Source organism: Camelus ferus, chromosome X, assembly GCF_009834535.1.
Source record: "Camelus ferus isolate YT-003-E chromosome X, BCGSAC_Cfer_1.0, whole genome shotgun sequence".
Classification (NCBI taxonomy): Eukaryota; Metazoa; Chordata; class Mammalia; order Artiodactyla; family Camelidae; genus Camelus; species Camelus ferus.
This window is the reverse complement of record NC_045732.1, coordinates 76788845-76815226: the sequence shown is the minus strand read 5'-3', so window position 1 is coordinate 76815226 and position 26382 is coordinate 76788845. Positions and strand designations below refer to the sequence as shown.

At 46.4% G+C, this 26382-nt stretch overlaps 2 protein-coding genes across 3 annotated transcripts; one reads left to right on the top strand and one right to left on the bottom strand.

Annotated features, from left to right (window-relative positions):
* Nucleotides 1-761: 761 nt before the first annotated feature.
* Nucleotides 762-17285, bottom strand: NSDHL (NAD(P) dependent steroid dehydrogenase-like). Its single transcript, XM_006188050.3, has 8 exons — nucleotides 17130-17285; nucleotides 12437-12543; nucleotides 8596-8754; nucleotides 6660-6806; nucleotides 5326-5454; nucleotides 3110-3252; nucleotides 1929-2031; nucleotides 762-1181 (listed from the first exon to the last, which is right to left on the bottom strand). Exons 2-8 carry the CDS (start codon nucleotides 12521-12523, stop codon nucleotides 849-851), a joined length of 1101 nt encoding a protein of 366 aa, XP_006188112.2. The 5' UTR covers nucleotides 12524-12543; nucleotides 17130-17285; the 3' UTR covers nucleotides 762-848.
* Nucleotides 17286-17448: 163 nt separating this feature from the next.
* On the top strand, nucleotides 17449-21216 carry CETN2 (centrin 2). Of its 2 annotated transcripts, none has more exons than XM_032474888.1 (5): nucleotides 17449-17566; nucleotides 18481-18639; nucleotides 18889-19017; nucleotides 20036-20173; nucleotides 20600-21216. In XM_032474888.1, exons 1-5 carry the CDS (start codon nucleotides 17468-17470, stop codon nucleotides 20687-20689), a joined length of 615 nt encoding a protein of 204 aa, XP_032330779.1. In that variant the 5' UTR covers nucleotides 17449-17467; the 3' UTR covers nucleotides 20690-21216. The 2 variants fall into 2 exon arrangements, with proteins under 2 accessions (XP_032330779.1, XP_032330780.1); XM_032474889.1 differs by lacking the exon at nucleotides 17449-17566 and adding an exon at nucleotides 17589-17711.
* The last annotated feature ends 5166 nt before the right edge of the window (nucleotides 21217-26382 follow it).

The window sequence follows — 26382 nt, the reverse complement described above, 5'->3', positions numbered from 1 at the left end:
ACACTGAACCATTACATGTGCTGTGACTTTTGGAAATTGGCCTGAAGGGTTCTCTGAGCGTGAGCCCCTTTCTGCCTCCCGCAGCGTCTCGTACAGTTTCTGCCCAAACTCCAGATACAGGAGGTTCTCTTCTCTTTGACCTTTCCCATGGCCTGATGTCTCCCATGAAAAAGGACATTAAGAGGACAACAGGGAGTCTATGGATAAAGAGAAGGGTGTTGACAAAATGTTTTATGGAAACATAAGGCCAGCAGACACACCCACTGTACCTGAGACACAACCTCGAAGCATGTAAGGAGGGGAACAGCCAGTGGCCTTTTCCCCAGGCACAGGTGGTGGGGGGCTTTACGGTTGTTTAAGCTTTGTTAAAGTTTTTGTTCGAAACTCTGTGTCTATTTGAAGTGTACACTTGAAGCCTCACCATGTGTTTATGCCTCCTGCCCTGCTGTAGGACATGTGTAATCTGTGGCTCCGTCAATGGTCTGCGTGGAAAGTAATCTAGGGCCCCATCCTCAACAGCAAATGACTTGTTTCTTCTCTGCAGCTTCCATGACTATGTGTGAGGGCACTGGAACACGGAATTCGGGAGTCAGGGGGTGGGCGGAGAGAACACAAAACAGTAGGACACGAGGCTGCTCTATCCTAAGAACTGCACATCCAGACCTATGAAGAGCTGTCTGCTGACTTTGCCACCCTTGTGGTCCCAGAAGGGCTGGTGCTCTCACCAAGCCGGCAGGAAGAGACCTAAGCTCAAAGGAAACTCAATGGAAGGATGTTAGTTTATTGGTCCCCAGGGAGCCAGGCACGGGCTAGGGGAACGCGCTGAGGGGCCCAAGCTCTGGGGCGCCTCACTCGACCTTCCGCAGGTGGTGAAAGCTCTGCACAGTCCTCTTCACAGCCTCATCCATGGTGACCAGTGGCTGATAGCCCATGATCTTTTTGGCCTTCTCGCAGCTGTAGTAGTGGAATGTCCCAGCCAGTGCAACCCGCATCGGTGTGAAGGTGGGCTGGAGCTGGATGACTGGGCTGATCAGCATCACCAGGAGTGACACCAGGAGGGCCAGGTAGTAGGCCACCCAGTAAGGGATGTGGTACCTGGGGGCCTCGTAGTTGAGGCCGGTCAGGATGCGGGTGAGGAATGCCCAGAAGGGGATGGGTTCGTCATTGGTGATGTGAATTGCCTGTAGAGAGAATGAGAAGCTAGAAACTGCTCCCCAGCAGGACGGGTGAGCAGGCCCAGCTTGGCACTCGGAGCTCAGCCCCAAGCTGCTGGCTTGGCCAGGACCAATATTTGGAGAAACCAGCGGCCGCTCCTTGCCCGCCCGCCCCAGCTCCTAAGTGAGGTGGATATTAAGCCCACATGGATCACAGCATTTCACGTGGTCCTCAAGTCCACAAATGTCAGTCAGCAGCTGAGAGGCCTTTTTGATTGGCAGCTACAGGTGGCTTTAAGGTGCGGCAGGAAGGCAATGAACGTTTAGGCTATGGGCCAGGATTATCTGGGAAGGCACGTTTGTTAATAACTTTGTTAATCACAGTAAAACCTTTTATCCTCAGATGCAATGAACAGGTCATACGATGTTTCTTGAATGTGCTGCGTTTGGTCTAAAGTAAAAGCTGTACCCACCCTATCCCCGCCACACTATGAGTTCTACGAGTAAGAAAAAGGCAGAGGTCTGGGAGGAAAAAATGAGGCCCAAATGGAGGGATTCCAAAGGCAGGAGTGAGAAACAAGAAGAGGGGGACTCGCATGTGCTCCTCCACCTCTGCCTGAGGGCTGACCTCACCCTACCAGGATGCAGGGCCCTAGGGGCAATTTGCCAGCGAATCCAATCACAGGGAGAAGAACCAGTAAGATGGGCCAGCATGCAGTGGAGGGATGGGGGTGGGGCCAACCGCTGCTGGGCAGGCAGGAGCAGGTGCCTTACCCTTCCACCCAAGGCTGTGTCTTGGGAGAGATGCTCAGCTGCCAGGATGTGTCCGTGGACCACGTTCTCCACAAAGGTGAAGTCCACCAAGTTCTTCCCGTTCCTATTGGGTACACAAGTAATGGGTCCCCTGCACGTGGACCCAGGGCCACTTCCCACCCCAGCAAGGTCAGCCCCTGGGCGTCCTTAAGAGTCGAAGATGTGCAAGGGCCCAGGGCTCCTGGTGCCTTTAGGGACCATGGTGGGTATTTATGGCCCAACCAAGGAATCTGAAAGCCAGATGCCCTGCCTATCCCATTCTGACACGGCCGACACTGGTGTTGTCTGCTCTGGGCTCCAATCTGGGCAGCAGTCCCTCAACTCCCTCTAGGGTGCTCTGGGCTAATGCCTTGCTCTGGCCTCTCAAAGCGATAAGGCAGAGCAGCAGGGAGGGAGAGCAGGAGGCAGGGAGGCAAGGTGGCAAGACACAGGGATACAGGGGACAGAAAGGGAGAAGAGAGAAGGAAGGGAGGGAAGGAGTACTGGGGAGACAGCCACACTCTCACCACCTGTAGAGGCCCCTCCACCTGCACTTGCCTGGAGGGGGAATGTTAACACCTCCCCCATCTTCCTAGATGCAAGGAGAGCTGAGGGCCTGGCCCCTAACGCTGGGCCAATCGTTTCCCCTCTGAGCCTGTTTCCTGACTTTCCAGATAGGGACACAAGTATTCTCCCAGCCTCGCTGAGAGGGTGCTTGGGGTGGAACAGTGTCCTAAAATTCATGTGTCCCTGGAACCTGTGACTATGAATTTACCTGGAAATAGGGTCTTTGAAGATGTACTCAAGGTCACACTATAGAGTAGGGTGGGCCTTAAATCCAATGCCTGGTGTCCTTATAAGAAGAGGGACATTTGGAGAAAGACCCACAGAGAAAAGAACGGCATGGGGAGATGGAGACAGACTGAAGTGATGCGTCTACGAGACAAGGGTGGCCGGCGATGCCAGAAGCTGCGAGCGAGGCCTGGGACGGCTTCTTCCTCAGAGCCCCCAGAAGAACCAATCCTGCCCATGCCTGAGTTTTGGACTTCTGGCATCCCAAACTGGGAGAGAATCCATCTCTGTTGCCTCCAGTCCCCCAGCTGGTGGTCATTTGTGACAGTGCAGTCGGGGGTGAAGAGCAGAGTAGCCGTGGGTCGACTTACCCGATCACAAACTTCATCTTGCCTTTCTTGGCTGCCTCGATGAGAATGGGGACCAACTGGGGGTCCCTTGGGCCAAAAATGCCATGAGGGCGGATAGCTGTGGTTAAGAAATTCCCCTCAGGATCGTTGGCACCCAGGACTGCCTGCGGGAGAGCATAAGACCCACATCAGTGACCACCCCCACCCCAACACCAAACTCTGCAAACACAGGAGAGCAAGCTGGGTCTAAACCAGTGATAACCAAAAGAAAGGTCTGGGTTTGGGTTTAAACAGCAAAATGCACAAACACAGCAGTTAGTGTAAAAGATTCAAGTGTTTCAGTTAATGAGTTAGCCGTGGGCCTTCGGGGAGGCTGCTGCCACCAAATGGGCTCCGACTTAAGCTCCATGTGCCAACTGTGTGTGTTTCCACTGGTCCTGGGCTGTTCCGGTCATCACTGAGTCCCACCTGCTAGGAAGGGACTCTGGCAAGTCCAAGTGGGCCAGGAAGAAGGGGCTGAGAAGGTGGGGGGTCTGGGAGAAACACAGCAGTGCCTTGGACCTAGTGAAGGCTCTTCTCAGGAAGAGAGAAAAGATGTGTTCTGTGTGGCTTCATGGACAAACTAGAACTCAGAGGCTTAGACTATAGAGAAACAGCTTTTGTCTCAAAAGGAACAAAGCTTGCCCAATGATTGGTTATATTGTTGGTGAAATCAGCGATTGTGGCTTACAGGGCTGGGTACCGACTCAACAAGACAGCCCACGTTAACTTGTTTCGGTAAGTTATTCTATCACCTCACCTAGGATTTCTACTTTACTGTGGCAAAATTCTTGTACATGATTTGATCCCAGTAAGTTGAAGCTACTTGTTGATTCAAATGACTAAATAAGCCTCTAAATGCCCTCTACCCAAGGCTCATGTCTGTTACGAAAGAGAAGAAAGTTCAAGGGGTCCTAGATAACACCACACGCTGCTCATGATCAGTCAGGGTGTCTGAAAGCACATGGTTGCTGTGTGCCGACTGTAGCTGACCAGAGGCTCCGGGGGGTTACTGCTGGAGGCATTTATAGGCTTAGCTTATTTCCGGTAGAGCGCCCAGTCATTGTAAGCAAGACACCGACAGTCTGAGCCAAGGCTGCCACCTGGAACATGCGGGCCCAGAGGGCAGGAGTCCCAGGAGTCTTGAGTGAGGGTGCAAAGGGCCCAGTTGTGGGAGCTCTGTGAGGCTTTCTGTGCTCCAAGGACCAGGGTGCAGACATAGGACTGGAGCTTGCAGAGGGCTAGGCCTCCATCCCCTGCACTGGGAAGCCCTGGGTCTCCCTGCAGATGCGCTGTGCTAGCACTTTTTGAGTTGGAGTAATACCAAGCAGGAGGGAGGTGGCTGGCCCTCAGGCCATGCAAGGGCACTCTGGCCAAACCTGCATTAAGCTCTGGTTCCATATGTACTGGCTGCGAGAGGAAACCTCAGTGCACAGTGCGCTGCAAGCTCACGGCTATGGAGCTGAGGGTCCTACTCTCCCGGGCGTTAGCTACTGTCAGATGCCCCGAAGCCCCGGAGTCCGAAGGCTTGGTGCCTGTTACTTGGCCCAGACTGCTGGTAAAACTGGGTGCTCCCTGGTGAAGCCGGCTTGCCAAGTAGAAAATTTACTTTTCCTGAAAATAAAGCAAGATCTTTCCATTCTTTAATTAAAAAACAGGGGGGTGGAGTACCACTAGGAAGGTGTGTGCAAATGGAAAGACATTCGAGTGTTTAGCCCAAGTTCTGCCTGCTGCTTTCAATCATCATAAATTGTCTCTGATTTGATTTCTAGAGCAACTGAGTAAACTCGCCCAGGTACAGGCTGGGTGCAGGCTGTGGAGCTGAACTTCCTGGGTTCGACCCCCTTCCTGCACGGCCTCAGGAAGCTTCTGAATCTCTGTGCCTCCACTGTTGTTGTCTGTAAGCTGAGGACAACAATAGTGCCTGCCCTATGGGGTCATTGTGAAGTTTAAACGAGGCCGTTCCTGTAAAATACGCAGAGTGGTGTCTGGCCATGTAAAGCTATTCTGTTATTATTAGTTTTTCTGTTATTACCTTTACAATCGAATTTTGCCCACAAATTTTACTTCCCAAATTAGGTACTCAAGCTTCAGAATAGTAACTTCATATGTTCAAAATGTTCTTGTTAAGAATCTAAATCCTTCAGATGTTCATGGAACTCATGTGTCCCTCACTCAACTAGTTCTTGGGTACGTACTTTCTCCTGTAAGATCTTCGTCTCTGTGTAGTAGTCGATGGGTTTCATGGCATAAGGGAGGTCTTCGGTTCCATTCTTGATGTCGACACCCTCAAAAATGACACTGGCACTGCTGGTTAAAATGAGTTTCTGGCAGAGGAGAAAGGAAGATTTTAAAAGAATGAGTCAGGAAGGATCACTATTTAAACACCTTGATGGTCATGCAGAAAAGAGAAGCACATGGCACCAAGCCCAGAAGAGCTCCTTCCCCGCCTGTTCTTGCTGGGCCAAGTGATGACGCCAGGGGCTGGCCAACAGCACTGGAGATTGTTGGGAGAGAGCCTGCCCTGGCTCACTCCAGTCTTTTCTCTCATTCACACAGCATCTGTGAAGGGGGGTGGGGGCTTGGCTGATACAGGGATGTTCCATCCAGTGGCTGGTACCCTATAAAGGTGATCCAGAACCAGGATCTATAACTTGTGGTGGAAATTGTGTCCCTTCAGGTCTGAGTTATCATAGGTTTCTACTGGCTAAAAGACAATCATTTGTTTTTCTTTGAAAATATAAGCAAGGTCTGGAAGACAGTAGGACAGTTCCTTAAAAGGTTAAACACAGAATTACTGTATGATCCCGAAATTCCACTTCTTGACATTTACCCCAAAGAAGTGAAAACCAAGACTCAAACACTTTTTTGCACACTCATGTTCATAGCAACATGATTCACAATAGCCCAAAGGTGGAATCAACCTAGGGGTCCATCAACAGATGAATGAAGAGACAAAATGTGGTGGACCCCTCCCGTACAATGTTATTCAGTGGAAATTCTGACGCCTGCTACAGCATGGATGTACCTTGAAGATGTTATGCTAAGTGAAGCAAGCCAGACACAAAAGGACAAATACTGCATGATTCCACTTCTATGAGGTCCCTAGAGCAGTCAGATTCATGAAACGGAAAGCAGAATGGTGGGTGCCAGGGGCTGAGGGAGGGGGTTGGGGAGTCAGTGTTTAATTGGTACAGATTTCAATTTAGGATGATGAAAAAGTTGTAGAGATGGATGGTGGTGGTGGTTGTACAACAATGTGAATGTACTTTAAGCCATTGAACTGGACACTTAAAAATGGTTAAAATGGTAAATTTTATGTTTTATATGTATATATAAGCCACAATATATATTACCACAATAAACAAATACAAGCAATTTCAAAATTTTGTAGATCTTTAACCAAAGACTAATAAGCCTTAGGGTCCTCAGACTTCCTATTCAGATACAGTTAGAATATTATACCTCAAACCACGCACTTAGAAAGGCCATCACACGTTCCAGACAGCACTCACTCCAGCTCTCCCCTTACCTGAACCCCAGCCTCTTTGCAAGTTTCAATGACATTCTTGGTGCCAATGTAATTCACTCTATAAAAGAGCTCCTTGTTGTTACTGGACGGCGGGGGTGATGCACAGTGGAAAACTATGCTTACACCTTTCAGAGATGGGTACAGATCCTGGAAAAGGAAACAAAGAACAAAAAAATCATCCCTGCCTTTGACAAATCAACACCCTCCTCACGCTCCCAATCTCCAATCGGTGGCATGTATGTGTCTTGCCCTTTTATAATTGTACAATCAACACAGAAAGACAGTCTCATTGTAAAAGAGTCAAACAACACAGAAGTACACAGGATAGAAATCACGTTGTCCCTTTAATGGTCTCCTCCCCATTACCTGGTCCCCCCACAGAAACTGGCTGGGACAGTGAGAAGACTCTGGGATCCAGAGAAAGGTAACATCTGTGTCTCTGTGTCCCATGGGAGGAGGGACACAATTCAGGACACCTGAAGGTAAAAATCCTGGGGAAGATGAGGCCATAGATACAAATTATGAGTCATGTGAGCAAGTCTCATGCTGTGAAAGACAGTGCAAATAGCCAATATACAGGCCTGGTTTCCTTTCTGTGAAACCAGACATAAAACAGTGATCTAAGAGGCATTATAGACAGATCTGGGGCAGGAAACAGACAAGATTAGCCAGAAAGCAAGTACTGTTAAAAGCCCATTTGAAGAGGCTCCCCCTGGGCAAAGAAAGAAGGGACAATTTGATCACCAGTAAGAACAGGAATTTCATGATATCTAAGATTGGCTTCAAAATAATCTGAGGATGGGGTGGGATAAAGATGAAACAAGGCTGGCTGTGAGTAGATATGGAATAGAGGGAATCTATAAAATACTATGAAGATGGAGAAACAACACATGAAGGAGAGACGAAGAGACATGTTGAATATAATGAAAGAAATACAAGGCAAATCCAAGGACATGTGGGCAAAGGTCCCTGACAGGCACTTCACAGAGGGGGATTAACAAAAGGCATGGAGCCTGGCTGGCCACACAGGGAAGACGCATATGACACTAAGCATCGCTAAGGTACCACTTCACCCCCTCCAGCATGGCCACACCCCAAAAGTGCTGGCAAGGATGTGAGCAGTGGGGACCCCCCACACTGCTGGTGTGAATGGAAAATGACCAGGCAGCCTTGTTGAGCAATTTGGCAACATCTTACTAAAATTCAAAACATTAACATCCTGTGACTCAGGTGAAGCTTAACAATGTTATCTTAAGTGAAAGAAGCCAGGCACATCACAAAAGAACAAATATTCTACGATTCCACTTACATGAAGTGTCCTGAAGGCATACCCACAGAGACAGATGAGTGAAATGGGGAGTGACTACTAAGAGGCCCGGGGTTCCCTTTTTGGTTGATGACAGTGTTCTGGACTTAGATAGTAGCAATGGTTGCAGGACTTTGTGAATATACTAACCGCCACTGAACTGTGCACTTTGAAAATGTGAAGTTTATTCCCTCAGCCAAAAAAAATTAAAAAAAAAGTGAAATTTATGCAACGTGAATTATATCTCAATAATCGCACCCCCCCAGCAGTTGCACTTTGGGATATATATTCAGGAGCAGCTGTTGGCACACTCCCGCCTGTGGACAAGTCTGCAGAGAAAGTTTTATTGGCACACAGCCACACCGATTCATTTCTGTATTGGCCATGGCTGCTTTCAAACTACCAAGGCAGAGTGGAGTAGTAGTGACAGAGGTGACAGCGACTCATTCTCAGGAGTAACAATGTGGGTGTGTACTAAATTCTTTCTATAACTGTAAAATTTTTCAAAAAAGATTTTTTTTTTGTTTTGGAAACAACAACTTGGACAACTTGGCTGGCCTCTGAGCAGGGGAAGTCTGGTGGATTCCCTTCAGGGGCCTGGGGAAATTGGCAAGTGGGGTGGTCTGTTACCTGTCGGCTGCAGAGGTCACCCAGAAAGAACTGCACCTGGGGGTTGTCGAACCCTTGCCGTATATCGAAGACATTGACGGTGTAGCCTCTTGCCAGCAACTGCTCCACCATATGCTGCCCCAGGAACCCAGAGCCTCCAATCACTGTGCACTTCTTGGCCTGCGGAAAGAGAGGGATAGCAGAGGGGACACTACTAAGAGCCTGGACTCCCAGGTCACAAGCTGCTGTGATGGCAGGTCCATCTCTTAGTTTGAAATGCTTGTTGAACCAAGTTGGAGGCTTGATATAATTCTGGTGTTCTGTTGCCAATGGCAACCTTCTCTCCTGGGACCAGTAAAGAGGGAAGAGAGATGATAAATAGCAAATGACAGTGAGACAGGCTTTGGCTAGACTGGATGACCTGACCCATGCTGTGGGTTTAGTGAAGAGAAAGGGAGGCATCTCTGAAATAAATTAAATCACCTATGATCAAAACTGGACAATCTAAAAACAAAAACAAACAGCAAAAGTGATATCTTTTTGCTCCCAATAGCTGATCCCTGGGAACTTCTAAGGCAAGAAACAAACAAACAAACAAATCACCCACATAAACCAACAAAACAAAACAGATCAAAACAAAACATGCCACCCACTCAATTGACAGTGCGCACTTAGAACATCAGAGAGAAGAAAGCATAGTTTCCATACTTGTAGGAGAAAGTCAGCCCCCTTTCTTCCCCAGCCACTGCGGGCTGGGCTGTGTGGCTTTGGGCTCGTCACCTAAACCCTTCTTGCCTTAGTATATCCATGTAAGACTGTGCTGTCCTCTGATGGGGTCTCCTGGTGGGGTTGCTGGGAGGATCAGTGAGCTGTTAATCTACCAGGCCCAGGGCTTTGTCTTCTCTTCTCTGAGCTCAGAGGAATTAGGGGAGAGCTATGTTGTTTGCATTTCAGCTTCTGCAACACGTACTCTCTGGGCTAAATTTCAACTTTGGTAACTGGGGGTAGTGGAAGGACAGAGCACCACATGCAGGCACTTAAATATTCTGACTCCAAGAGCCAATGTAAAACTGTGGCTGCTGCACACTGATTAAGCTGGCTACAAGTGTCCCCAGAGGAAGACCTGTTACAGTCCTCTTCCCTGGGGCCTTTCTAAAACCGTATCTGGGCTCCTTTAAGATGACAACCCCCCATTTTCCCTACGTTCATGTATAATAAATCAAATTTGGGGTATGGAAACTAAAGATCTTAAAGAAGTTCTGCTCCTGATTAAAAAGTTAACCAAGCAAGCAAGCAAGCAACCCCCTATGTATTCTTTAAATACCTATATAACTGAGACAAGCAGGAGACTCCAGGGGTGTCAGGGCCCCTTCTATACATCTGCCCTTCCCAACTTGGTGTCCTATGTGGAATGGAAGTTTTACTGGAGTCCACAGGCCATATGGAGATGGCTCTGTAGCTTGAGCACCATTTGTTTAGGCATGTGTAATCTCCCGACACAGTCGGCCTCACTATTCCATACCCCCCACCATCAAATTATCTTTTCAGCCTGTTTCTGTCTACACTTTGATTTCTCCCATAGACATGTAATCATACCATGCTCAGTTATTTGCGCCTTGACTAAAATTTCTAATTGATCCCCAGGGCATAGGCAAATTCAATACACAAATCCCATACGATCCTGTTTTCGGAAATCTCTTCTCCTCCCACTCCTCCCAAGTCAGCTGCACAGGCAAATGCCATTTTGTAAAGAGTAACTCTGAGCCTCCCTGCTTCCTGAACTGTTTCTTCTTGTTTGGTAAAAGCTTCCCTGAGCCCAAAGAGGGTCTGAACTAGACATGTTTGATAGCATCCCGAAGGATTTCAGATTCCTTTGTTTATCTGGCATCTCTCATTAGTTGTTCCAAAAGGTTGATAGTCTAATTTAAAAACAAATCAAATAACCTTGCTATTTTGTCCAGTGTCATTTCATTTCATGATTTTAAATGTGAGCAATCCACATTCCTCTCTTTGACAGAGTGACCTGGATTCTTTTAGTATATTGAAATGATGCATCAATATTGCTTGGAAAGTGGTCCAATGGCTGGTCCACAGAGTTTGGTAAGGATGAGAACAGAACTGGCACCTGTGCCAGGTAAGTCAGATATGTGATGGGACAATGCCACTCGGTTAGGGGAACGCATGTGAAATAACCACTTACCTTTCATGGCCGTGAAAGACAATTCAGGGCAAGTGGGCGCAGCAGACAAGAGGGAATATGTACTAACAAGTAAGAATACAACTCCAGATTGGAACAGGTAGTAAGACTCAAGAACGGGTTACTGAGGGGGGTATAAAATCGACATCTTGGAGACAGTTTTAAGAATAGGAAGGAACATTGTCTAGACAAACGATTTTAATTGCAATAAGATCTTGACATAAGAGAACTGTCTAGGTCACTGGGTTTCCTCCAAACTTTTCTGTTTTCCTTTGTCTTTAGCAGTGGACCCTTTTTCTCAGAGATCTTACATAGAATGTATATATGTTAGGGTGAAAGTGATCTTTTTATTTTAGTAGTTTAAATGCTTAACTTTTACTTCCTATAAAGCCAATCAGTGAGAAAGAACAACCTTTGGAATCCAGACTTTTCTGGGTTGCTGAGTATCAGTAAAACTGTAACTCACACAAATGGTGAACTACAGATGGCTGGTTTGTCTCAGCACTAGAATCTCCAATTTACCCTTGACTACAGAGGCACAGAGAAGGCTTTACTTGAGCTGTACACTAAAACTAGGGTGGTCTGCTGACTCACAGGAACCTGCTGGGGATCTTTTACTGACATTTTATATAAACACATTTTACCTTGGTGTGATTACATTTCTGAAATGACGTAAGCCAGAAAGAGAAAGAAAAACATCATCTGAGATCACTTACCTGTGGAATCTAAAGAAAAGACACAAATGAACTTATTTACAAAAAGAAACAGACTCACAGACAGAGAAAACAAACTTATGGTTACCAGTGGGGGAAGGGGGTGCGGAGGGATAAATTGGGAGTTCGAGATTTGCAGATACACAATACTACATATAAAATAGATAAACAAGTTTCTTCTGTAAAGCACAGAGAACTATATTCAATATCCTGTAGTAACCTATAATAAAAAAACTATGAAAATGAATATACGTATGTATATGTATGACTGAAACATGATGCTGTTCACCAGAAACTGACATATTATAAACTGACTAGACTTCAGTTAAAAAAAAGTGAATCAAACAAACCCGTTGCAGATCTTTCTGAAGAATCTTCAGGAGGCCTGATAATTTCTTAAAGTCCCTTCCGACACTTGCCACGCTAGACTTTAGGAGGCCTTGCTACTGTCCTTGCTGCCCCTGAGAAGGCTTCTGCCATTCCACCCTGAACAACAGTCCATCCTGCCAGAGGCCACGCGAGGGCACACTGAGGCACCCAGCTGACAGCCAGCAGTTACTGCCACGTGTGCAAGTGCGGCCACCTGGAACACACACCTCAGGGTGCCCCCATGACTGCAGCTGTACAAGTGAGCCCAGAGGAGACCAGCCAAGGACTGCCCCCCAGCCCCTAGCTGGGCACAGCCCAAACTGCAGAATCATGAACAAAGAAATGGGTGTTGTTTTAAACTGCTCCGTTCTGACAGTGTTTGTTACATAGCAATAAGTAACTAATACCTTAAATAAAGATATGTATTTTATAGAAAGAAATAATACTCAACATAGATTGATTTAATAAATGGACCAAATACAATTTTCAACCCACAGCTATATGTCCATGGCTTGCTGGTGTGTATGGGCTCGACCTTCCCCTTATCTGGTTTTGCTTCACCTTTTTTTGTGTCGGTACTCACGTTTGGAATGTCTTCTGTCAAATATGTCTGTGTGACCTCGTCTCCCATTGGCTCACCAACTGCTTGGTCCATTTCAGCTCCAGACATGGTCTCGTTGGTTGTCTCTCCTTAAAGACATATTTAGAGACAGACATTTATGTAGGATAAACTGAAACATCTCTTAGCTACTAGTGTTCTGTGTGGATGCCATCCCCCACCCCCGCCTCTGCCAAGTTTTCATCAATCTCCTCAAGCCACGTCTCTCTGCTGCAGCTCAGTCTCTCCATCAATAAACAGACTCAGGGCTCATCCCAGCGAAGCCAGAGCATGGGATGCTGGGAGAAGGAAGAGGACACAGAGCTCTCCTTCATGGTGAAATTAAAGCCACCCTGACTACATATAATCAAAGGGTGGAATGGTGGCTACCAGGGGGTGGGGAGGGAGGAAATGAGGAATTACTGATCAACAGGCAGAAAGTTTCAGTTCAGCAAGATGAGTAAGCTCTAGAGATCTGCTGTACGTTGTACTTATAATCAGCAATCTACTGTACACTGAAACATTTGTTAAGACAGCAAATCTCATCTTAGTAAAATAAACAATAAAATAAAATAAAAATTTAAAAAAGGAGAAATTGTGACACATGCTACAACATGGATGAACTTACGCTAAGTGAAATAAGAACCTTGGGGACATCATACCAAGTGAAAGAATCCAGCCACAAACGGACAAATAGCATATGATTCTACTTACATGAGGTCCCTAGAGTAGTCAAATTTATAGAGAGAGAAAGTAGGAATGGTGGGGTTGTGCGGAGCAGGGAATTGGGAAGTGATTATTTGGTAGGTATAGTTTCAGTTCTGCAAGATGAAAAGAGGTCTGGAGACGGATGGTGATGATGGTTGCCTATGAATGTATTTAACACGACTGACCTGGACACTCAGAAATGGTTTGGATGGTAAATTTTCAGTCCTGTCCATTTTACCACACATAACCTCAGAGGAACAGCTGTAATTGGGAAAATAAGACACCAAAGAGCAATGTTCTAGGGGCTGGGATTGTTATGGTTCAGACATCAGAAGCCCCAAGTCTTTTTCCTTCAAAATGGTAGGTCTCTGAATTAAAACCAGCATGTTTGCCCTCTGTGCCCTTATGGGACAAAGTCTTAGGCTAAAAAGAATCTAGGAAAAGAGACCCACCTTCTAAGTGCCTTGCTCAACTTCTGGGCAAGGGGGGTGGGAGGGCTGCTTACAGGACTGGATAAAGAGAAAAGTGAGCTGAGTCCTGGAGACAAAGGATGGAATGGTCTGTTCATTTCAAACCAGAGAAAGAGAGAGAGAGAGAGAGAGAGACAAGTGTTCCCTCCTTTGCAAACGTGGGAGTCCAGGCTCTTTTCAGCTTAGAGGGGTGTGCAGGGGCAGTCGGGGCCCGGCCTGCTGCCTTCCATGGAAGCTAAACTGTGCCCACTGCAAGGTCATCACACCAGTCTGTGGAGAGACGACATCTGTAAACAGCACTCAAGGCTCCCCTCGTCTTCCCCAAAGGGCTCAATCAGCTTAGCCTTGTCCTTTCGTGGACCTGAGCTGTCTGTTTCTGTCAGTCATTCCTTTCTCCCTCATCTATTTACTTTTAGGACACAGAAAGGCCCTGCCTTTGAATTTGTGGCAGCCACTGACAAAGCCATCAGCGCGCCTGAGAGCTTTAGCTTCTGCTGTTCCCTTGTTCAAGGCATAGCTCAGCTGTCACCTCTCTGAAGCCTCCTCCCCCTTCTCAGGCAAGCTTAGCTACTTCCTTAGCACCTGTTTCCGCTCCCATTCTAACAAAGCACACAGCTTTATGCTTTTTTCCCCTCTCACGTCTGTCTTGGCCCACTAGGCTGTGAGCCCCTGGAGGGCCAGCAGAGAGCCTGGAATGGAGTATGAGTTGAATTGTGTGCTGCTGCCATGGGTCTAAGAGGCCTCATCTGGAGAGCAGCCATCCTTCCTGCCCACCTCAGAGCTGCTGTAGGGCTGAAACCAGCCCCAGGGGTCAAAGAGGAGCTGTAACTTGCAAGAGCAGCACCCTGGTGTCTACTCACTCATTCACATGCTCTCTCATTCACAAGTCACTGGAGGCCGGCCACTGCCAGACAGAACCTGCGGAAGACATAGTGCTGGCCTCCCAGGAGCCCGGCATCCAGTGTGGGAGACAGGCCAGGCAGAGAATTGCAGAAGTGCCTTTGAGTTCTGAGGAGGGGAAACCCAGGCGGGGAGGCAATCAGCAAGTCAAATTCTAAGGCTCTAGGGGTGTGAGTCAAACACACAGGGTAGGTGTGCTAAAAGGTGTTGCATGGCCAGGGGTGGGAAGGATGAGGTGATGGCACAGAGCCAGCATGTTCTGGGACAAGCTGTGACACAAGGCAGGTGAAGCAATATTGGGAGAAGCTGAGAACACGCAGGGGCTGTCAGGCTAAGGAGTTACCCCAGGAGGAGATAGGGGAGGCTCTGGAAGTTGTAAGTAGGGGCAAGTGTTACGATCAGAAAGATCTCTCTGGCTGCAGTGTGAGAAGGGATTTTGGCTAAGTCTAAGGCCCTGCACATGCCAGGCAGGGGGAATGACAAGAGCAAATCAGAGGAAAACCTGCTAAATGTCAGGCCTTTTTACAAATGAGCACAACAGTTCTTCAGTATCTGTGGGGCATTGGTTCCGGGAGTCCCCGCAGATACCAAAATCCACGGACGCTCAAGTACCTTATATAAAATGGCCTAGTACTTGCATATAACCTCTGCACATCCTCCTATATGCTTTAAATCATCTACAGCTTACTCATAATACCTAATATGATGTCAATGCTATGTAACTAGTTGTAAATACTATGTCAATGTTAAGTAAATAGTTGCCTATGCAGCAAATTTGAGGTTTTTATTTGAAGCTTTCTATTTTTTAAAAAATATTTTTGATTCATGGATGGTTGACTCCATGGATGTGGAACCTGCAGATACCATTAAGATACAAAAAGCATCCTGTTTGGGAGACAGTACTGGTCTCTTTCAACAGACAAGAACTGAGGCTCAGAGAGGTCAAGTGACTCGCCTAAAGTCACATTGCTGGTACAAGGCCAAGGCAGGACTTGTGGTTGTTCCTTTTACACTGCTAGGCTGTTCCCCTGCAGACTCACTGGGAAGTAGGGGGTGCAAGGACAGGCAGTGAGAAGGACTAGGAGGGGCACAACTGGGCAGGAGGCTCAGGTGCCAGGCTGAGTCTGGACTTTGCTCATAGAAATGGGAAATCTCTGAAGGTTTAAGAGCATGGAGGTGACCTGACCAGAGCCATTCAATGGGAAGATTAACCTTGCAGAGCAGGGTGGACCAGATAGGTGAGAAGCAGGAAACAGCGGGACCACTCATCAGTTGTTCAACTATGATTTATTAAGGACCTAATATGTGCCACTGACTGTGCCAGGTACTGGAGTGCCAACAGTGAACAAAGCTATGGGAAAAAAGTACAGCAAGGTTTGGGTGTCCAGGGGGCTACAGTGCTATGTAGGGTAATTATGGTGGCTCACTGAGAAGGTGATAGTGGAGCAAAGACCTGGAGGAGGGAATGAAGCGGGGCAAGCAGGTGAGGGGGGAGGGGCAGCAGGAGCAAAAGTTCGAAGACAGGAGTGTGTTTGTGCATCTGAGTCCAGCAAGGAAGCCAGTGTCCTGGGGCTGGAGTGAGCCAGGGGAGAGGAGGAAGTATGTCAGCATGAGCTATGCAGACCATGGTGAGAACTCTGGCTTGTACTCAGAGGGAGGGTGCTGCTGAAGGCCATTTCAGGGAGAGAATTGATAGAACTCAGAGGCTGGTTACTGGGGAGGGGGCAGGAAAAGAAACAGCCAAATTACGATGGAAAGGTTTTGGACCTGGTTCATACTCAAACTGCAAGAGGGTGAAGGGCAGAAGGTTGGTGAACACTTTCGTTTAATTAATGTCAATAAACCTCAGGCTTTCTCAGAGCACAGAGAAACCTGTGCTCTGTCCCCCGGCTCCATAAATTCTGCACCAATGCTCAGAGGGGAGGCAGGTAAGGGCTGAAAGCCAAGAAGCGCTCTTACACTGGGCTGGCTGAGGAGGGCAGACCCTGGACCTCCAGCTTCTCTGCTGCAGCTCCTTTTCATCTCATACCCTTTCACACGCCCCCTTGTACTTCTCCAAGCAGGCTTCACACTTTCAAAACTCATCTGTGACTTTGCTCATGAGGTGTCTCCGCCTGGAATGCTCCTTCCTATCCGCCTTGAGTGTTTGGGTGTCAAAAAGTGTAAATTCTGATGACCCGACCCCCTCATGCTCACTCATCTCTCCTTCGCTCCCGTCAAAGTCCGTTCCCAGGCCTCCAGATCACCTTTCTGGGCTCCGTTTAGCCAGGTGGGAACTAAAGTGATCCTGTTTTGAAATCTGGTTCGGGGATGAGTCCTCTCAAAGGGACAGGCTCAAAGAGCCTCACCTGGATTCGGTTTCTAAGTCTCAACCGCCTGAGCCTCTGCGACAATGCTCTGCATGTCCCTTCCTTTCTCCGGGTCTCAGTTGCTCCGTGACTAGTCTCTGCTTCAACACGCAAGGTCACGGTCTTCTCTGGCCCCTCTGACCCTAACTCAGTCTTAGGCCAGACCAGAAAGTCCCCGAGCCGCATCGCCCCACCCAACCCCTTGACTTCCAGTCCTGTCACCAACCCCAAGGACGAGGTTGCAACCCTTACCTGTCTGTAGGCGCCCCTCTGGCCGGCCTCAACGCGTCAGCAGCCAGCACCCTCAGAGATCCAGCCGCGACCAGACACGGTTTCCGCCCTGCCCCTGTGAGCCGAGGATCTGCAGAGACTCCTTCACCAAGGGGATTGGCTCGGTTCTGTTCTAGCTCAGCCAATTGGGGCTCCCAGCGTGATCCTGCCCAATGAGGCCAGGTGTCGGCCTCGAGAGCACCGCCTCCCCTCCGCGCAAAGCGCCTCTGTCGGGTTAGCCCCACCTACCCCAGCCCTCTGCCAATGGGGAGCGTCAGCGAGCGGGCAACAATGAGGGGGCGTCAGAGAGCGGGCAGCCAATGGGGAGCGAGGCCGCGCGCGCGGGGCGGTGGGAACGGCGCCGAATCAGTGTGTACGTCGGTTGCCGTAACAACGGGCAGCGGAGTCCAGCGGCGATGGTGAGTGCGTGCCTTCCTCTTGAGCTCTCGAGCCCCGCGTCCAGAGGCTGAGCCCTTCCCGGGCCTTGGCAGGGCCCCGCCGCCTCTCCTGCGCGGTTCTCGGCTTTGGCGACCTCCCTCTTTCTCTGAGCGCTTTCCCGGAAGGGTAGGGTTGAGATGTCCGCCTCTCTGCTGGGCCTGTGATTCGCCGCTGTCTCCCCTTTACTCACAGCTGGCTCTTACCCGCCCCTTGGGCTCCTTCGGCCTTCTCTGGCCCCTTCGTTGACAGTCCCTGGGCAAAAAGGACTCGAGATCCCCGCAGGCCCCGACCCCTCCCAGATTCTGGCCTCCTGGCCGCTTCTACCAAAGTTTCCGCACAGAGCTGGGGGAGGGGCTGTTATTATGTTTGATTGTTACTGTGCATTTAAAATTTTAAATAAAGGGACATCGGAAAACGCTTTGAGCTTCTTGGAGAAGCCTCAGATGTACCGAGGGGATTTAGTTTCATTATTCGATATTGACAGAATATACATCATAACTTAGTAATATTTGATCATATGTCTAGAAGTAATCAGAAAATTGGAGAACTTAGAAGCGGGGTAGCATTCTAAGGACATTTTTAGAATTAAGAGTTCCGAATTCAGGAGTCCACAGTCAGCTCCTTGGCTAGCTTTCTTATGGGACGGTTTTCAATAAGAGATGTCCAAAAGAACAAGGAATTTCCTTCCTTCTGGAAGCATTAGTAAAGAAGAGGGGCAGATAGAGGTGCATAGAAAGATACATTGCCCTTTCCAGTAAACCCTCTTATCTCTCTTGTTACACTAAGTTTTGGAATTGGTTGGTATAAACCATTTTTAAAACATATGATTGTAACTATGTAAAATATGGACTCTATTACATAATATTGTGCTTATGTGTTTGTAAAATATGTAAAGGCCTCTAACTTTAAGAAGGCAAACATGGCATCAACTGTCCAGCGAAAAAGGACGAGCCCTAAACCGGAGCTTACTGAAGATCAGAAACAGGAAATCCGAGAAGCTTTTGATCTCTTTGATGCTGATGGAACTGGGACAATAGATGTTAAGGAACTTAAGGCAAGCCCTGTACATTCCTGCTCGCTGCCCTGACTTTCCTCTGCTTCTTTGTCTTTGTTTTCCTGTCTTTACTTGCATCAAATATTATTAAATAAAATTGAGTGCAAATGTCAATTTGCTTAATGTTGTAGTGTTTCCTGATCATTTTAACATGATTATGTTGGATGCTGGCTTAATGCTCTCGACACTGTCATTTTTTTGCTCCTGGGTTTAGATGTGCATATCGAGATGATCCTGTTTTCATTGTAGGTGGCAATGAGGGCACTGGGCTTTGAACCCAAGAAAGAAGAGATCAAGAAAATGATAAGCGAAATTGATAAGGAAGGGACAGGAAAAATGAACTTTAGTGACTTTTTGACTGTGATGACTCAGAAAATGGTAAGTTAGCCAAGATGATTGGCATATTTTCCACCAAAGATAATGGTAGACAAGTTTGAATCTAGATGTGACTATGTCTTCACTAAAGAAAAGTTAATACAAACCAGAGAGTTCAGCTAATAAAGGAGAGTATTTGTGACTGAGAATTAGGATTTTTAGGATCTAGTTGGCTCTCTTCACGGACACAAAGTCACAGGAAAAGTCATTTTACTCTCTGAAAAGTAATAAAAGTACTCCTGTGCTCAATTGTTTGCTATTATCTTTCTCCAACCAGTATATCAATGTGATAACCACAAGCAGTAAAAGCTATAAACACCAACAATAGTACAGTCTCACATTTTGACAAGACAAAGTCCCTCTACTTTAAAGTTGGAATTTCTTTTCTCTCCCATTTGTTATTTTGGGCAGCCTCAGCCTGAGGGTTGGTTACTTCAGCAGCTGTGTCTTTCCCTGCACTAAAGGTTTGGTCTTTCAACACTTCCAAGGTTGAATTCACCCATTCTCTATAGTCTCTCAGGTGTCACCCTTTTAAAGGGCCCAAATGGTCAAGAGAGACTATAAGATACCACTTTGCGAGTCTACCTCAGTCCCCTGAGTGTCATCCCACCCAGGAAAGATGTCCCAGTGGTCTGTTTCTCTTTGATTGGCCTCCTGGCTGCTGCTTAGCATGGCTCATCTATGTTCTACTGGCCTATGGAAAAGTAACTCCATCAGTGTTTCAGGTGTGCCTCCCAGGGCACAGGTCTGCTCCTATATTTTAAAAATAAATCTACTTTCTCTTTGGTTTGTACAGAAAGTGTTTTAAGTGAAATCCTCTATATTTCCTTTTTAGTCTCTGAGTTTGTAATAATTTCATTGTTTGCCCTCCTTTTCTACCCTGGTTGATGTCTGATCTGCTGTGCCCTAGCACTTTGTCAAAAGGCTGTCACTAAGACCATGTGGTGATGTTGGGGCAGGGCAGAGGGGCTGGGTGGGGTGGGGCTGTAGTACTCATGTGTTTTATGTTCTATTTGTTAAGTCTGAGAAAGATACCAAAGAAGAAATCCTGAAAGCTTTCAAACTCTTTGATGATGATGAAACTGGGAAGATATCGTTCAAAAATCTAAAACGTGTGGCCAAGGAGTTGGGCGAGAACCTCACTGATGAGGAGCTGCAGGTGTGTGATGTGTCAGCCTGGAGCCCTCCTGTGTGACTTTTCTGAGTTACATGTTCTCTGATGCTTTAAAGGGAAACTAGTGTTCTCTTGTCCCTCTGATAATTTCTCTTTTGATTGTGTGACAAACCGGTGGATGCTGCTCCCAGAAAAATACACACATGGAGAATTTTACTTACTATTTTAGGTTTTTGGAATCTCCCTAGTCTAGATGATCTTTGAGCGCCCTTCTAGCTGATATGTGTGGCAAAGTATGACTTGGTTTTTAAATAACTTTTCAGGAACCAAGCTATTTTAAAAAGCAGCACATCTGCATTGGGTGGAATATAATTGTCTATTCATGTAGCATCATAAAAGCCTGTTACTTAGTCCCACCCATTTTAATTTCATCTGTGAATTACCTTAACCTGAATCCTTACTGTCATGCAGGAAATGATTGATGAAGCTGATCGAGATGGAGACGGAGAGGTCAATGAGCAAGAGTTCCTGCGCATCATGAAAAAGACCAGTCTTTATTAAGATCAGTGTCTTCTTTTCTACCGCAAGCACATGGAACTAGACTTCGTGCCTGCCATTTGTGTGAAACCTGGTTTTTCAGACCATAAATTATTTCCCCCCAACTGACCTCTCTGTATAACTTTAGTAACAACTTCGAATCTATTTTAGATGTTTGAAAGTGTTCTTTAACATTTAGAGTTCTTTGTAAGGTGACCTGCTGATTACTTTAATTCTCCAAGGCAGAACGAGACCACACTAGTGCAGAGAAAAAGGTCTTCAAGCTCTTGCCCACCTGCCGTTCTGCCTCGAATCACTTAACTTTTATCATGCATTCCCACATTTATGCTACTGCAGAACAACTTCTTAACAAGCACATGTTGTACCCATGTCGCCACAAGCAGGGGACATTTCTTTGATGGTTCCAACTTTAACTGACACCTGAGTGCAGCTATCTCTTTTGTAAAACCCAGTGAACTCTCTCACTTGCATTTGGATGCGTGTGTGTTTGCTATTTGTTTTGTCTTAAAATAAAGCTTTTCTTCTTTTGAGCTCTGGTTCTCTGACGATGAGTTCTTTAGCCTTGACTGTAAGTCCAACTTCTAAACCATTTTGTCAAAGGCAGTCTGGTGGATCCCAAATTCTTTGCCAGCCAGTGGACAGAAAACAAAGTAATCCTTTCCTACGGATGTGAATTGTTTTGTTGTTGTTGCTGTTTGGCCTTTGGAACTCATCAGTTTATAAAACTAGTCAACCATTTGGCCTATGCCTAAATGATGCCCTAAAAATAGTTTTGGCAAAATATACTGCTGAAAAGAGTCTTATTGGTAATTTGTGCTTGGGACAAATAGGGGAAAGCCAGTAGGTTGAATTCAGCCAACCTCTGGTCAGTTTATTTGCTAGATGGTGTCTCAGAATCTCTGTTTGGCTTGGGCTGAGTGATTGTGTCCAGCCCCCTCCTGGCCCTGTATGGGATGACCTATAAGAGAAATCTTGGCAGATGGCATTCAAATCTCTGCCCCAGGCTGAGGGTGGGGAGAAAGAAGCAGCAAGGGGGAATGAAAAATGACCGACATGCACCCGCACGTGGAGGGGGAGAGTGGGTTTAAAACTTCTGGGGGGCATCCTAATCCTGGGATAGAGTTGCCTGATTTAGGTGATAAAAAGGAACTCCTAGGTCAATTTGAATTTCAGATCAGTATTTTTCAGTACAAGTGTATCCCTTTTGGGCATTTTGTTGTTTATTCATTGTTGATCTGAAATTCAACTTTACCTAGGTGTCCTGGATGCCAACTAGCAGCACTGTATGGCATGCACCTTAAAGAGGTGTGAGCTTGGGCCTCATTTCTGGACATTGGCATCCTGGAGGATTTGGGGACCCCCCAGACAAGTCTTCTGCAGAGGGACTGCTCATTGAGAAACACTGAAGTATGTGGGGGGAGCCCAGAGTAGACTCAGACCTGGGTTCTCACGTGGGCTCCACCACTCCCTGGCTGTGTAGTTTGGGGCAAGCCACTTCTCTGGGTGCCTCAGCTTCCTTGTCTGTGCAACAGGGAGAAGAGCTGTGCTTAACTCAGAATCACTGGGGGGGCTAATGAAAATGCAACCAAAAGGGCCTGGATTTACAGTGTCTAAGGAGACATTTGCGAAATATTTGTTCTCACGCATTGCTTTGGTATGGTTATCACAACATTTTTGTTAAATGTGGGTCCATGAAGCTTTTATGGTTACTGTCCCCAAAGTCAAGTTGACAGCATCTCCTGTGAAGCTTTGATCTTTGTCGTATTGCTGTTTTTTTTTTTAATGAAGCATATGATCTGATAAAAGACATACAATATTGGAAAGGAGTGAAAAAACTGGGTCCTACTTCCAATTTTACTGTAAACTGTCACCTGGATACATTCTTATTTCCTTATGTTTAATGTTCTAAATGAAATAAAGTCTAGGATATGGATGGAGAGGGAGCTGTGGTCAGTTCCCATGAGGATGCTGTAGATAGGCCCAGGGGGATGATGGGAATAGGGGCTTTAGAAGAGGGAAGGTGAGTGGGATGGGAAGGGAAGAGTCAGTTCCTGTAGGGCCTTGTGGGCCTCCCTAGTAACTCAGGGACATACTAAGTTTCCTTGAAATAACTTTCTGGAGATTAGGCTTCTCTTTGCTCTCAAGTGTTCCAACTGCTAGGAACAGCTGGCTTCATTGGTAGCCATACTCAGGCTTGAAATGAATAGAATCAACCTAAGGAAGCTGTTAAAAGAAAGGAGGAAGCTCAGTTCCTGTCCTTTTAGACTTGAAAGAGCCGCTGGACCCATGATGTTGGCAGGGCATGGAAGGGCAGAAATGCACGCTGACTGCCGTAGGGGGTTCTTTTGAAGTCCTTTCACCCTCTATCAGATTTTAAATTCTTGTTCTTGTCACACTTTCAAATACTATGATTTTTGGACGCACACCCGAGGGGAGAATACACTCAAAACAACACATTACCCATGATGACAACTCAGTCACATTCCAGTAGAACACAGCCAGTAGTCATCCCACTACAGACTTAATCATTCTTTGGTTTGCCCAGAACTGCTTGCTCCCCAATGGCTCACCCTTACAAAACTAAGTTCCCCCACCAGCCAGGAGGTAGTCTTTTTTGAGCCCTCCATAGCCTTTGTCCTAAGTGTCTTATAGCAAGTGGCTCCCTCCTCCACTCCATGTCTCATGACCTGCTCAGCTCAACATTCTATATTCTTGAAGTTGCTGGAATATTGGGTATCTTTACTTGTAGCAAAAATGATCAGTCTTCACTGTTACAACCGTGAAGCAATGACACCATCCTGATGTGCCAAGCTGTGACATATGGGTCATATTTAGTGACCCAAATCTCTATCTGCAGTGCTCAAAACTCTTCCAGGGGCTCTGAGCCCAATTCTAAAAACATCACCATTAGAACTTGACATATCTGGTAGCCTCTTTTGCTTTTCCCTGCTGGGCCTCAGCCTTCTAAGCCTTTCCCCCTTTTTTTTCTTTCTGATTGCCGCAGTTTAGGGACTTGTCAGTTTCATTTCCTTTCATGTCTTTGCCCTAAACATCTATTATGTCACCGAGATTTCCCCACAGTAGTCACTCTGATCCACCCCTTCCTTTTTCATTTCTGAAACCACCACCTCAGTCCAAAATTGGAATGCTGTAACATACTCCTAGCTGCTTTCTCTGTCCTGTCTTTCCCAGAGATGATCTGCAGTACCATCTATCTTATGCCATTATCTTGCTGGCTTTTAGACTCAGTCATACCTGGTTCAGATCCCAACTCTTCTACTGAGCACCTATGGCCTTGGGGACATGGTTTAATCGTTTTGAACTTCAGTTTCCTCCTTAACTTGGGCTGTTCTTAATAAGTGCCTATATGTGTATAGAGTTAATTTCTTGGTATAGAGTTAATTTCTATACATGTACTTAGGCCTCTGCCATTGCAGCTATTGAACTATTACTCCCATCTTTCCCCCAAATCTGTATTCTTCTCTTCTTACGGAACTCCCCCAGACAGCTCCCTCTTTCCAGAAAACCTTTGTTTGGCAATAGAGAGGACTTGTCGGCTGTTTCCCAGCTGAAATTCTGAGACAGCAGCTTTGCAGATATGTCCCCTGCCACTAGGCAGAGGGCCGGACAGAGAGGCTCCCAGGCACTGAATCATCTGGACTCCAACAGTGGTTCAAGTTGGATCTTCTCGGGTGCCCTGAGAGGGCTATAGTCCCAAACAGCCTTGGAGTGTGATGGAAAGGTTGTCACAGTGTAGAGAGACCTGGCAGGGCTGTGGACCCCTCAGAAAAGCTACCAGGTGCGGACATTGATGGAATCTAGCTTGTCTGGTTGGAGGCTCGATTAAGTTTAATTAAAAGAGAATAAAATGACATGTTTGCATTTCGGAGTTCTCACAGGGAAAATTGTTTACCTGCTACGTGGCCTTATTGAGATTCCCCAACTACATGGAACATTTCTCAAGGGAAGGGCACAGATGTGCCTTTGATTTATCCATAGCCATGCTTTGTGCCTGGTAAAATGCACTGTTCACAATCAGGCCTACTCATTTCCTAACTTTGTTGATCCTGTAGCAAGAATTTATTTTTTATTTTTTGAAATATAGTCAGTTACAATGTGTCAATTTCTGGTGTACAGCATAATGTTTCAGCCATACATATACATATGCATTCATTTTCATATTCTTTTTCATTAAAGGTTACTACAAGATATTGAATATAGTTCCTTGTGTTATACAGAATAATTTTTTAAAAATATTTTTATATGTAGTGGTTAATATTTACAAATCTTGAACTCCCAAATTTATCCCTACTCACCCCTTTTCCCCCCCGGTTACCATAATGTTGTTTACTATGTCTGAAGGTCTGTTTCTGTTTTGTAGATGAGTTAAAAATTTATTAACTTATTGAAAAAATCCCAGCATTCTGTGGCTCTTTTTTTCACTGACCCTTGTCCCTTCTTATGGCTTGAATTGTGTTCCCTTAAAAGACATGTTGGAGTCCTAACACCCCCGACCTCAGAATGTGACTATATTTGGAGGTAAGTTCTTTACCAAATTATAACGTCATTAAGATGAGCCTGATCCAGTCTGACTGGTGTCCTATATAAAAGAAAGAAATTTGGATGCAGGCATGAGTAGAGGGAAGACAACAAGAAGACAGAGGGAGAGGATCATCTTTAAGCCAAGAAAGAAGCATGGACTAGATCCTTCCCTCACAGCCTCAGAAAGAACCAACCCTGTCCACACCTTGAATTTGCACTTTTAGCTTCTAGAACTGGGAGACAATGCGTGTCTGTTGTATAAGCTCCTCAGTTCATGGGACTTTGTTTTGGCAGCCCCAGCAAATTCATACATCTCTCTCTTGTACTGAAATCTTCCTTTATTCCCCTAAGTGTCCTAACCAAAAGTGTACATGGTGATGCCAAGGAAACAAAACTCAGACATGAGGGGGTGTAGCAGTGCTCCCCACCAAACTTTTTTCTCAGTTTAGAGTCTAAGCTGGTACATGGATGTGAGGCCATCTCCTATACACAGTTTAAGAGAAATGCTTTCAGGACAAACCTGACTCTCTGAAAGAACAGACACCAGCCTTGTGAGGAGCACTGTGGAGTAGCAGTGAAATGTCTCTGGAGCTGGACAAGTGAAATTCCATTATGTGACCTCTGGAAAGTTACCTAAAGTTCAGTGCTTCATCGGTGTCATCTGTTAGAGGGGAATTATTAATAGAACCTAGCTCAAGGGCAGTTGTAAGGATTAAATAAGCCAGCATATCTAAAAAGCTTAGGACAGAGCCCAGCACATGGTAGGCACTCAGGAAACATTTGTTGAATAAATACATTCAGAATTTGGCTGTGATCCTCAACTCTAGGGTTCAGGAGTTACACTGTTCATCCCAGTGGTGAAATTTTGGGGTATACCTTTAGAACAAGGATTCTTACCCAGACACTTATACTCCAGAGGTCCATGAATTACCCCAAGGAAGTTCTTAAATCTCCTGAAATGACATGCACAATTTGTGGGTCCAAGCAGGTGGGCAGTTTCCCTCAGATTTGTTCCAAGAATCCATGAGCCTAAACAGATAAAGAGATTCAGACCCACTGCCTCAGAATTGGGCATTGCCATTTGGGGTAGGGACAGAAATACGCAAACCCATAGCATTGTGCTTTAGTGCTGGTGGTAGTAGTAGTAGTAATAA